At 30.2% G+C, this 14,505-nt stretch overlaps 1 protein-coding gene across 1 annotated transcript; it reads left to right on the top strand.

Annotated features, from left to right (window-relative positions):
• Positions 1-11,103: 11,103 nt before the first annotated feature.
• On the top strand, positions 11,104-12,196 carry LOC126847698 (uncharacterized). Its single transcript, XM_050588075.1, has 5 exons — positions 11,104-11,155; positions 11,475-11,631; positions 11,705-11,775; positions 11,894-12,010; positions 12,182-12,196. Exons 1-5 carry the CDS (start codon positions 11,138-11,140, stop codon positions 12,194-12,196), a joined length of 378 nt encoding a protein of 125 aa, XP_050444032.1. The 5' UTR covers positions 11,104-11,137.
• The last annotated feature ends 2,309 nt before the right edge of the window (positions 12,197-14,505 follow it).

Genomic DNA, 14,505 nt, shown 5'->3' on the forward strand with positions numbered 1-14,505 from the left:
CTACATCTGTGTATTTTCTATCGACAAAAATTCTTTATACATTTAACCGTATGCTGAAACAAAACAACAATAATTTTGGTATACATTTTTCAATGCTTATTTTAAAACTTATTATAAAGATTATTACAATTTTTTAAAAATAGGAAGACAGGAGTATTTAAAATATTCCATAATTGCATACGGTTAGCTACTATGCAACGGACATCTTGAACTAGCTTCCAACACATGTTATTTCTAAGCCGATGAATTTATATATGATTAATATGATTTAAAATATATTTTGTGTTATCCCTCTTCGATCAATTCAGCAACATCGTTTGGCGGCGCAGAAACCACACGCAGTAAAACAAGCATCTCAAGACCTAAAAAATGTTGTACTATTTTGCTTGTAACTAAGAAACAAAAACATCATCTTGTTGTAAAAACGTACTCGTCCGCGGTGAAAAAATAAGAACACACCATTGTCAACATGTGCCAATAAAATTGTACAATAATACAAAAAAAATGAAACATTTTTTGTATTTGTCCAGGAAATAGTCTATACATTTTATAATATTGAATAGGTATCACAGTGCAATACTATATATTTTTATAATACCCAAGAATATTATGTACGGTTAGGTTAATATTATTGTTTTTTTGCATTTGTGAATTGTGTTAAATCAACACGGAAGACACTTGGAAAATACTTATTTTATGTTTTATTCGTCATCTGTCTTTGGTGCCATAGGTCGTACAGCTAAATTATTACAAGTATTCGATTGAAATTTGATTATCGTTTTGAAAATAAATTAAAATTATGCATTTCAAAAGTGCCCATACTGTCTGTGCGGTGTATTTCCAAACGTCGGCACAGGTAAGAGTAATATATTATATATTTTTTATCTATCTTGGACGAAATCGCACACGCCGTGTAAAAACCTTTGGAATGGAATGGAAAAATCTTCAAACTAGTTTTGAATACCATTCAAGTAACATATTGATAAAGAATTATATATTTCTTCTCTATCGGACAATTTAAGTTGACCGTTATGGCCGTTAAGTGCGGTTGAGTTTTGCGCGCAGATGAAAATAATTTCACAAATACACACCTTCCTCATATCCTTTGTTTTATACATAAGTATCATTAAACCTATTTATTTAACACTGGTTATCTTACAGTCTGTTTTAGCGCTGAGGATGACAACATCGTTGTCGTAACACGTGTACGCAAGAAGTGTATAATTTTTATGATTTAAGGTTCAAGTAGATTTTATATCTTTACTATATATTTAACCATAAATTTGCTTAACAGTTTTGCTAGATTCGTCAACAATATTCCTACTATATCAAAAAACTTTCAAACGAGTGTGCGGTTATAAACAGCTTGTCTATTTATTACCAGAATGTCCGCGGTCTAAATACTAAATTAGACAATCTTATAAGCAATTTGGCTCTCTCAAATTATGATACAATAGTGTTATCGGAAACCTGGCTATCTAATTCTATAAACGACTCTGCACTTGATCTTTCAACATGATATGCCGTTTTCCGATGCATAAGATGCAATGTACATGGCTCAGGTATTCGAGGCGGAGAGGTTCTTATTGATATCAAAGTCCAATTACGTTGTCATCGTATTATCACTCAACGGGATTCAATTGAACATTTGTTTATGAAAATTTATTTAAAATCTATAATTGGTAGTGTGGTCTATTTTCCACCGCGTTCTGATATTAATGAGTATAATGTACATGTAAAAGTTTTTGATAATTTGATGTGTAATAACTTAAATGACATGTTTTTGATATTGGGCGATTATAATCTCTCTAATGTTAAATGGAGTTGTAATAATGACAAAATCGTTCCTAGATTCGTAAATAATAGTTTTCGTGGCGCCAATATTTTAGCCTGTCTGGCTTATCTTAATTTAATGCAGGAAAATCGTATATACAACCGCTCAGGTTCACTACTTGATCTTGTATTTTATAACATTCTTAATGTTAATATTACTTCTGGAATTGATCCGCTTATTACCATAGATGTTATGTATCCCCCAGCCTTAGAAATTATGTGTCCTAGTTTTACTTTAAATAGTTAAAACTATAAGGAATAGCTATATGACTTTTTCAACTGTAATTATAATAATACTAGATCTGGATTAGCTATGATTGACTGGAATGGCACAATTAAAGGCTTAAATATTAATGATCCGATTGATAATTTGTATGCTAAGTTATTTGACATCAATAATATAAATTGTCGTAAAAGATATGTATACACACCAAATTATCCTCCTTGGTTTAGTAGTACACTGAAACAATTAATTTTCTCTTAGAAAATTGCCCAAAAGGTATATAAACGTCCCCTACTGACCTGAATTATTACAGTTTTTCCAATCTACGTGCTCAATGTAAAGTCCCGAATAAACTCGACTAAGCTAAATATATGCATAAATTACAAACTTCGATTAATTCCAATCCTAAGATGTTTTGGAAATACATTTATGACAAACATTCGATTGCTCTTATCCCTGAGTTCATTTCTTATACTAATCAAAATTCTAGTGGTGGAGATAAAGTTGTGGATTGCTTTGCTAAATATTATTCAAGCGTATATCAAAATTCGATCGGGGGACATACTGTTGTCAGTAGTGAGGATGCACAATGTGTTGATCTAAGTACCTGTAATATTTCTAATGTATTCTTTACTAAATGTAAAGTTGTTTCGGCTTTTCCTTTACTACAATTGTTCAATATGTCACTTAGAGTGGGTGTATTTCCAAATAGATGGAAAGTTTCTTACGTTTTACCTGTGTTTAAAAGTGGCAATATAAATTTATTAACTAACTATCGTCCTAATATCTATAACTTCTATTATTCCTATACTACTTGAATAAATTGTAAATAATACAATTCATACTCTATTCAAAAATATAATTGGTGAGGAACAGCATGGTTTTATGTTGAATAAATCGACCACTACTAATTTACTTGTTCTCCAACATTATTTTTTAGATACTTTTAGCTCAGGTTATCAGGAAGACGTCATTTTTACAGATTTTTTTAAGTCGTTTGATAGAATTGATCACAGTATTCTCTACTCTAAGCTATCATTTTTAGGTTTAAGTGACCCCTTTTATTCCTGGCTAGTTTTTTTCTTATTTGGAGTACCCCAAGGTTCCTATTTTGGTCCATTATTATTTAATTTGGTAATTAATGATATAAAATTTGTTAACTCTAATATGTTACTCTTTGCGGATGAAATGAAAATATTTCGGTTCATAAAATCGCCTGCTGATAGTGTCCTACTTCAGAATGACCTTATCATTCTTAGTAATTGGTGTAGTACTAATAACCTATTTTTAAATGTAGGAAAGTGTAAAATTATGACTTTTTCTAATTGTAAGTCACGTAACCCTATTATACTTAATTACTTTTTAAATGATATAAAGTTGGAACGGGTTTACCAATATAAGGATCTAGGGATTCATCTCGATTCCTCTCTTTCATTTAACGATCATTATGTTTACATCCAAAACAAAGCGTCATCTTTGCTAGGCTTTATCAATCGTAGCTGTAAGGGTTTTAATAATCCATATACATTAAAAGTTCTTTACTGTTCACTTGATAGACCGCTATTTGATTATTGCTCTATTGTGTGGTCACATCATACAGTTGGTGCAATGAAATCTATTGAAGCTGATCAAATTCACCTCCTGCGTTCAGTTCAATTTAAATGTGGTTTTGTACGTGATCCTCATTCTTCCTATCAGCCGATCCGGTCGTTCCTTAAACTTGAAACTTTAGCTATGAGACGTGCAAGACATGATCTGTGTTTTATTTTTAAATTAACAATTGGACACATTAACTGCCACGTATTACTTTCTAGGTTAAATTTGCATGTTTTCTGTTGTATAAATCGTCAGTTGGATACTATTTATGTCCCGTTCCAGCGCTCTAACTATTATCGTAATGCCCCTTTAAATCGCATAATACGACTAGTAAATAAAAATAATATTGATTTATTTCTTAAAAATTTGATAGTTGCTTTTGTTATTTATTTAAATAATCTAATTGTGTAAATATTGTTCATCTTTATCTATTATTTTGTGTTGTTGAAATTAATTTTATTTGTCAGCTGTTATGTTAACTGTATACTTTTATTTTTGTGTAAATTCTATGTTTTTGTACATTTTATCTATCCTTCTTATATTTCTAATTGGGTATTACCTATTTAAAAATATAATAAATAAATATATCTAGTGGTAATTCTTTCTTCGGCAAAGGGGTCATTGCTAAATTGGCTAATATAAGAATAAGTACCCAAAATTTTAATTATTAAATATAAGTATAATAATTTCGGGTAGGTATCGGTGTAAATTAGTTTTCATTTTACATAATAAATCTCTATATGTTATACCGTGACACTGTAAAATTACAAAAAAACCATTACAAAACGCATGTAGCTAAAATTACCATTAAAAGAAATTTTATAATTTGGTATACTACAGATTACAAAAACATGCTATGATACTTAGAAATTAGCTTAATAAATCATAAAAAAAATAAACTTAAAAATCATTTTAACGATAAGAGCTGCAATGATAATTTTGTATTTTGTCTTTTGTATGTTATGCATTTTTTAAATAAATTTACATTCAAATGGTCTAATGTGGTATGGCTTTTATAAAACGTGTAAGCAATATAAAATTTGTTTTTTTTTTTCAAACCGATAAATTTGTACACAAGTAATCTTTATATTTTTCGCATAAAGTATAAGAACATATTGTTTGCTTTATTATTTGAACAGTACGCGTACATATTTTTTTTCTTCTTATTTACTACATCTCTAGATGGATAAGAGACTCTCGGTTGTTATTAATTCTTGACAAAACTCATTTAAAGTAATTAGACCATTAAAAAAAATCCACTCCATAGTTTATTCCAGCATAGAAACTGGTCTTGACATTATCTGCTCCCATCATGTAACCCTCTGTTTTATTCATTTCTTATGGACATTCTTTTATTAACGTTTTTCAAATAACTAACATGAAAATCAGTATAGTCACGATTTCTCGTAAAAAATGTTGTAAAGAAATATAATAAAACCATAGGTATTTTATATAATCACTTGCCAATTTGCCGGCCGTAAAAAAAAATTTTTTTCCTATTTTCATTGCCTGTTGTCTACACGGGTAAAAAAGGAAAACATGTTGTTGTAAAAAAATAACGTACTCCCCCGCAGTGGAAAAATAAGAACACACCTTTGCAAACAAAAGTGGTGAAAATATTATGCAAAAACACGGCTTTTTATTTATCTAGCGAATAACCGTAGACAACAACACCGACAAGACACATAGAAAATACTTACTGTAGGGATTATTCTTCGTTCGAATTCGGTGCCAATAGACTTAGAGCTATGTTACTACAAGTACTCGATTGAAATTTTATTGTCATTTTACAAAACACTTATAATTATGCATTTTAAGTGCGCCCTTATTGTCTGCGTGGTGTATTTACTAACGTCAGCATGGGTAAGTTATGATACTGTATTTATATTTTTTATTTATCTCGGATAGTATGATCCCAAAAAAGTTACAGACTACTTAAAGCCTAACGGCTAAAATTATAAAACATAAATATTTAATTAAGGTGCTGTACTTACAAATAGACATCAAAGAGTTTTTTGAAAGTGATTTTATTCAATTTTATCACTTTTTTTTGTAATAATTCCTGTAGACCTGTGACTTCTCCGTCCACTCGTTGCTTTTATTCTATTATGCTTATACTGTACTAGTCCTATCGCATAAAATCAATTTCAAATAAACGCTTTGATGCTTATTTGTAAATACAGCACCCAAATTAAATATTTTCTAACTTTGCTGGCTTACACTGTGCTTGGTTTGGACTGTACTGGCTTGAAAATACTAACTACTGATTTGCATCGATGCGTTTTTCGAAAGTGATTTTATCACTTTCAGATTTAAAAATTCCTGTAAATTTGTGACCTCCCCGTCCCCACTATGCCCTGATCTCACTGTACTATTTTTTTTTTTTGCAAAAACATAGTAGACCAAATAATGTAACGCTTAACCCTCTTTTGGGGTTTAAGAGTTTACCTTCTTTCGCTTTGAAGGGGAAAGGTTTATTATACTAATTTTAAATAAATGATAAATGCAAAGTTTGATATGGTAATAATTGATTTTATTGAAGGGTAACGTAGATTTCTTCCTCAATAGAGAATAATAATAATATTGAAGTACGTAAAATTTATGTATGGTTCGGGAATGAGATCACGATCGGGCCGACGTCTAAATCGTGATTTAAAATACAGAAGTTAAAGCTAAGGGATTAGGATAATACTACCTATACTTTATTACGGCTGGGACGATACATTGTGCGGTAGAGTGTCTACGTACAACAGACGGTGCGGTTAGTGGGGAGATGGGTGGCAGGCGGTACAATTTTCAACGACGGTGACGGTGACTGCGACGACGGCGGCGAGTTCGACTGGTGTAGCAGCGGCGGGGTAGGGCAACTTGGCTCAACCTCGTACTCCTCCTCCTGTGTTTTTGCAAAAAACATAGTTTCCCGGTATCTAAAGAAAAACTGTAGTGGCGAATTTTTTCTTCGTGTTATATATTATAGCCACTTACGAGTTCTAACTACTGACAAATTTTCAACTTGTAGGTCTTAAAGTTACGGCTTAAAACCCCAAAAAACAAAAAAAAATTACCCCTCCTTGTGGGGGGGGGGGGATGGGTATAAATGAAATTTGACACGACAGACGTGTTTGAGCAAACATAATAAATATTTCTAGTAAATTTCAACTCAATCCGACACTTTTTCTCGAAATTATAGCCAGCAAAGTTTAAAAACTCGTATGGTTTTTTTTGTTTTTCAAATTTTATTTGCGAAGAAGTAAACTTTTTCAACTTTTACTTCGACCTTTTGACTTTTTTGAATGGGCCGCTCCCCCTCCCCAAGTACCAACTAGATGAAATATGTTATTTATAGAGTTGCTACTCGAAGGAATTGGTGCAAAACCAATACCTTCGCTGCTCTGCTTCGAAGCTAATTATACAATTATAAAGCATGTAACATGCTTAAGCCTACTGGCTCTTGAGTTATGATTATTTCCTATGTATAATCTCCTTGCGATACATTTTGTATTGATAGTATAGTTTAAATTTTATGTTGTCGCCAAATGTTTTTTAGTAGTTTTTTAATATTTGTCGTAATGGGATTATTGACAACATTCACCCGGTCAGTTATTTTGAATAAATTTAATCATTAATTTAATTGTGCTCCTTGTGAAATTAAGTGCATTTATTAGGATGAATATTTGGTTGCACATTTAAAAAAAAATATCAATATATTGTGGATTTGTACCTTTCATAGTTAACTTAAAACAATTTGAATGTATATCATTTTATTTATTTCAGAGCTTCGGACTGAACAGTAAACAATTAGAACCATTGCAAGAACTGTATAAACCTTACAAAATGACTAGCATGAAAGTTAATGAGCAGAAAACTAGACAAGTTGTGGAAAATATTTTTGGAATGGAATGGGAAAATCCTAGAAACAAGTTTGAATTCGATTCAAGTAACATATTGATAAACAATCATATTACCTATTTTTCGGACAATTTAAGTCAACTGTTATGGTCTTAACACTCGATAAATTAATATTTGTTGAACCTAATGGCTAATACCAGATGACTCTTCTAATGCCCTACACTAGGTTACTCTTTAAATAATAGAAATTTTGTAGCGTTAACTTTTAAGAACATTTTTTTTTTTTTTTTAGCACAATGTTAGAAAACATTCAAATTTTTACCTTTTATAGTATTTGCTGTGGTTTAGCAGCTTTTGAAACTTAAATATTAACATATATACTTAAATCAATTTTTGAGTTAAAAATATTTACTGATAATTTTGACTAGTTCATAACCACTTTTGAATAATTATTTTTATAGTTATTTAAGTTTAAAATGATTGAAGGGTGACATTTCGAAAGATACTATTCCACTTTATCTTCTTTGCGAAACTTATTAGAAAGTTATAGCAAAAATCTGAAGTTTTCCAAAAAAAATTAAATTATCCACTTTACAAGCCGATACGTAGCATCATGGATATGTCTTTTTCTACACATTGTCTTGTCAATATACTACATTAAAAAATACACGTAAATGAGTAATTTTACATCAAAGTACCTTATTTGGAATACCTAATTAGAAATACCTAATATGGAGTACTCTATGGACAAAATCAAATTATGAACACAAACAGTATAATATTATTTTTAAATTTTGATGCGCAAATTACTTAAGGTAATATTTTGGATTTTAGCCTTAAATGTGCATAAATTAACATCTACCAAAATACAAAAGTCGAAATTTGAAAAAAGGCTTGGCTTAAAGGTATTTTTCTAGGAAAGGTATTACGTATTATATTTTAACAGCTTGCGTACGAGTCCGCAATACCACGGGATACATTTTTATGTCTCGTTCTGCGGAGCACCGTCCGGTCCGCTCCTTTTTTTCCGCCTCGATTCCCAAGCCTTGATACCATTAGAAATATTTTTTGTTGTTAACCCAAAATTAACACTTGGTTTGTGACAATGGTAACCACGGTACACGAATGGTAGGTGATGATGACCTCATCCTCAACCTCGTCCTCGATCTCATCCTCGAGCTCATCCTCAACCTTGACCTCTACCTTATCCTCGACCCCGACCTCATCCTTGACCTTATCCTTATCCACGACCTCAACCTCATCCCCATTCCCACCCTCATTATTAGAACTATCCCTGCCCCAACCCCATTCCCACCACCATCCCTCTTCTATAATCTCTTATCTCTTACCTCTCTTATCTTATCAGATGTGCATGTGCTCAACACAAGTCAAACACATATTCATTACAATAGTTGTAGTATATTATATTATAACTTTGACTATAAGTACAATTTTGGAAATTACTCCCTCTCTCCCATGAAAGCTATTATACTGCGTTACAATGCAGTGCAGTGACTGAATCACACCCATGACTGACCGCCTTCTAGAACTAAATATAGGTCACTGCCGTGACAGGAAGCTGCACTATATCTACCCTCAAAATATCCTTAGAAACACATTCCTTAATTATGTATACAACCGCCGAAGAGCAAAATGACAATCGTACCTTAAAATTAATTAAATAAACTCAAATTGTAACGACAAAATTATCTATTAAAAAGGCTTATAAATGCGGAGTACAGTTTAAATTAATATGAAAACTAATAATTTCAATAAGTTAGACATATATTATAATGGTTTTAGACCTGTTTCATAGGTCCATAGTAATTCGAAGGTGAGCAGGTGTAGTAGTAAGCTTATAGTGTGTCTGGCAATATTATTAGTTTCAACTGATTTAATTACAAAATGAATGACTTAATTAACAACTAAACAATTTGTATACAGATCAGCCCGATTCTATGAATTTATTTGGCTTATTGGGGATGGTGAACTATAATAAAATGAAACGTTCTGACAAAACCAAGGTATTTAAGCTCTCAAATTAACTAGTATAAACTCTAAATTAAATATATACCAACTATTGGCAAACATTAAAATTGTGATTTAATATGCGTTGGTCCCTGTGACTTTTTTTAATTATTCTTTTTCACACTATTTTTATACTTATAAAATAACTGAAATTTGATATAATTTTCAATCATTTAACCCCAATCATATGAATTCAAAATCTGTATACGGTTTTACTATACAAGATGATTTTTTAAAGATGAGATACTTTTTTTCTCTTAAAATAATTGCTGTTTTATGGTGAAAATTAACGCCTCATCTTTAATGATACACTCTGTGAACTAAAGGTAACTGATGTTAAAAATTGAGGTCGGGAGACGGAGTGCGGTTGAGAGATATTAAACTTTAATATATTTAAAAGTAATTGCTCAAAATCTGGTTTGATATGCTGTTTAATTAATTAATTACGTATATACGTTACCATTTTAAAATCTTAAGTTCATATGACTTGCACGTAAACGATGTTGTTTTTTATGGAAAATTGTATACACATTTGGTGAAATTAGGATAATTTTAAAAATTCCAAGATAATCGATGGGTCATTGCTGTTGTAAGCAATCTCTCTGTATTATTAAATTGTTTTCAGGTTAAAAAACTCACGTTTTTGGAAGTATGTTTTTACCTAAACGAGTTTGAGGGAAGCTTCAAATCACATGGTCAAAAGGGATATCTTAATCTTCAACAGCTATCAGAAGTATTCTATTATTGGAAAACTGTAAATGATGCATTAAACGAAAAAAAAAACAACTTGAAATCGAAAACGATGGTAATACAGATAAGCCGAGGTGGTGGTTTACATGATGCACAATATTTTTTTAACTTTTAATTCAATTTTAGTCGACTATGTAATGAACGCGGTGGAATTCTTGTTAACTATGATGGAAATCAAACCAAAAGTAAGCGCAATACGCCTACAAAATATAATAAAAAAGGAAAATAAATTCTCTAGATACATTAAATAGAAATTTCCTTGATAAGAAATTTAAAAAAATAAACAGTTACTATTATTTTTATTTCTTTTGAAATTATTTGTAATATATTAAAAGAACTTAACTAAACGAAAATAACTAATGCAAAAAAAAAATAAGTTAATATTTAAAATTAAAAAAAAACTATAAATCGTTAAAAAAAATGAATTAATTCAGTTTTTTTGAAACTGTATTGTAGCTTTGACAGTACAAATTTTTTTTTACAATGTTCTTTTTTTCGAGGAGCTAAGTTTTTGCATAGGTTTAATTAAAAATTGCCTTTACTAGACTCCTTAAAAATGGGCGTCAAACCACACTATTACACACATTACTTATTGAGGAGTAAAGTATAGGCTTTCTTTTCGAAATATTTTATTTAGAATACTAGTATATACTTTTTTTATATATGGACTTCACATGTTTTTTTACCAAACCATTTATTGCAATTCAAATACTGTGGTGTTTTAAGTGAACAAAAAGCCAATATTATTTCATCATTTATAAGATGAATAGTTCAATGATGTTTTGTTGGAATCTAATTTTTTTTTTTAAATAGTACTAAAAACCGAACGCTACAGCTTACTAAAATTGTCAACTTAACATGATTATCACAACTAAAGTATGACACTTGATAACTTAAAAAATAAAACATATTGTAGTAAACTTAAGAGTGCAAGTAAAACATAATTAGATATATGTAAGTAAATATCATTCGCAGACTTTTATTATAAAACACGAATTACAATAACTAATAGTTTTGCCGGAGTAGCTCTACGCGTATGGTGGACAAACTATCATCAAATTCATGCTAGACAGTTTGAATTTTCCATATTTTAGATTTAATTCAGTTTATTTTTATTTAATTTTAAAAAATGTGAATAGACTATTATCGATTTTTGGGACAATGCTTAAATTAATATTTTTTTCATACATTGTAGGGCCTTGGTCTTACCCTAGCACAAATAAAAATGTTTATTGATTTATACGATGCACACAAGACATCAGATGGCATAAATGCTGCAGCAAGTAGAAAAGTGTTCCAAACGCTTGGTATACAAATAGATGACGATTTGGAAAAGCTATTTAAATCCAAACGTAAGAATTATTTTTATATTGTACTAGGTATGATAAATAATTGGATAACTACTAATTATTAAAACTCACACAGGAACCGCTGAAATATTGTTGAAGGATTTAATCATCGTTGCGGCAGAACGCAATATGACCGTTCCGAAAAATGTAATTTTGTTCATAATTTTGTTTTTTATAACTTTCAAAGTTCAAAGCTATTATGTTTGTTATACATCTCCAGTGCCAATTAAAAATTATTAAACATTTCTACATTATCAATTTTTAGGAAAGAAGAGTAATTAGAGTGGTCGAGGTCATATTTGAAACTCTACATTTCAATAGAACTGATAAAAACGAAGACGGTCTACTATCTTCGAATGAGTATACTGACCTAAATGATAAGGTAATAGAAGTTTTGACATCAATAGAAGAGCCGCCAGAAGTTATAGAAAGAGCGCAGCATTATATGAATATTATATTCAAAGGTGAAGTTAATTTAAACAATGTTTAAATGTTATTAAAGACGATTTTTGGTCATCGTCTAACAAACAAAATTATTTTTTTTCTTTTTTAGGTAAAAAAGCCATAAACATCGCGGAGTATATTGAAGTTTGTTTGTTAACGATTGATTTAAATGGCCGCATTGACTCCGACGATGATAACTGATAACTCACAATAGTGTATAATATTAATTATTTTTATATTGTACTTGGTATGATAAGTAATTGAAGAACTACTAATTATTAAAACTCACACAGGACGCGCTGAAATATTGTTGATGGATTTAATCAGCGTCGCGGCAGAACGCAATATGACCGTTCCGATAAATGTAATTTCATTCATAATTTTTTTTCTTACTTTTTAAGATCAACGCTGTTATTTTTGTTATACTATCTCCGTAACCAATTAACAATTATTGTACATTTTTACATTAACAATTGTTTAGGAAAAAAGAGTATTAAGAGTAATCGACTTCATATATAACATTCGATGTTTCAATTTTTTGGATAATGACAAAGACGGTCTACTATCTTCGGATGAGGATTTATATAGGGACGTTTCAATACGTAATTTGAAATCATTGGAAGGGCCATCAGAAGTTTTCGATAGAGCGCAACATTATATAAATAATATATTCAAAGGTAATGTTAATTTAAACAATGTTTAATTGTTATTAAAGACGACTTTTGGTCATTGCCTAACAAACAAAATTAATTTTTCATTTTTAGGGAAAAAAGCCATAAACATCGCGGAGTATATGGAAGTTCGTTTAATGACGATTGATTTAAATGGCCGCATTGACTCCGACGATGATAACTGATAACTCACAATAGTGTATAATATTAATTAGACATGTTTAATAATCATAATGATAATAATACGAGTAATATGTGACCTAGTTTTATGTAATTACCAATTGAAATATTATGCTTCTCGGTGTCTAATAATAAAAAAACTATTATACTATTTATATTAATTAGTTATAGTAAGAATAAGTTAATAATCGATGTTTTTAACCGTAAATATATTAATTTTTCACATTTAATTTTATAATTATTTCTTCTATACGTTTATTACCAAAATATATTGTCATTTATTTTTAGTTTATTAATAAAAAAATCTTTGTCAAATTAGTCAGGCGTGTACAATCCTGATGTTTCTTTAAGTTTCTTAATATTTGTTGAAGAACATTGATTGTAACATACACAAAGTAAATATTGTCGAGAGGTCATATACAAGTTCTTACATGAGCTTAGCTTTCACAAGAAGTGCCTACGAATTGAATATAATCTGTATTATTACTGTGTAATGCGGTTAGAGGACTACACCCACGACTCTCCGCCTTCTAGGGCTAAATTAATGGACCCTAGCCGGGACAGGAAACTACCCTAAATTACCTATCCCTAGAGATTCTTTATACATTTATATAACCGCCCGAAGAGCAAAAGTGCCGGTCGTATCTTCAAGATAATTAACTAAACTCTCAAATTGCAACGTACAATATTATTTAATAAAAAGGCTTAACGCCGAGTAAGAATTAAATTGATGAAAAACATATTAAAATGACTAAAAACAATACGTATAAATATAAAACTGAATGGAAATCCCACATTGTTTTATAATTTGAATAATGCTACCATAAAAATATATTGGTGATCAGTTGAAAATGTATAATACCACAACTATATTTATCATAAGGAGATAATTTACATTTATTAGTTAACATCGGAATATAATTACTAAATATATATATTTTTATAAATTGGCAAAAGCTAAAATATAAAATATGTTAAATAATTGAAGAAATTTAATAAATTATGATAATGTCATTATGATAAAAAATTCCATGCCACCAATAGAAAATATTAATGTATTATAGTGCTATAATTAATTACTCTTAGATTTCAGAACAAAAGCTACTTAAAATTATTAAGTCGAAGGTGAAATTCCGGATACGCCACAAAAGTTAACTAACAAAATGTCATGGAATAATTCCTGACAGAGCCACAAAAAAATGAAAGGCCAAACGAATAGTTTTCCGGACAGAGCCACACAAATAAAACGTCAATCTGGCGTGCCAGAGACAAAAGTGCCATAGCATAAAAAAATTAAACACTTATCAACTAATTCTAATCATAAGCCTAAAAGGTCTAGTGTACTACCTTATCTCAAAACAGGTTTAGTATCGATTAGGCAAAGGGGAGCGGCCGACTTCCCTCCCTAAATAGATCGAAACCCGATTTGGAGTCTTAACTTTAACAACTATAATTAAGTGGCAAAACGTGGAAGGTGGTAATTGGCGAGTTGCGAATAATAAAAAATAATAAATCGTATTTGTAATAATAGCTCTACTAAGGGTTTTGCTCTACTTCCCATTCCTAAATGAGACACTTCTTA

This window comes from Adelges cooleyi, unplaced genomic scaffold (genome assembly GCF_023614345.1).
Source record: "Adelges cooleyi isolate 19-005CV unplaced genomic scaffold, UGA_ACOO_1.1 ACOO_flye_CR_arks_rails_tigmint_CR_PRNA_118, whole genome shotgun sequence".
Taxonomy (NCBI): domain Eukaryota; kingdom Metazoa; phylum Arthropoda; class Insecta; order Hemiptera; family Adelgidae; genus Adelges; species Adelges cooleyi.

What these genes read in the sequence shown, in the direction of transcription:
- LOC126847698 (XM_050588075.1), top strand. An exon ending in AAAGCTATTTAAATCCAAAC is followed by an intron (nt 11,632 to 11,704) that starts GTAAGAATTATT and finishes AAACTCACACAG; the next exon opens with GAACCGCTGAAATATTGTTG. An exon ending in ATATGACCGTTCCGAAAAAT is followed by an intron (nt 11,776 to 11,893) that starts GTAATTTTGTTC and finishes ATCAATTTTTAG; the next exon opens with GAAAGAAGAGTAATTAGAGT.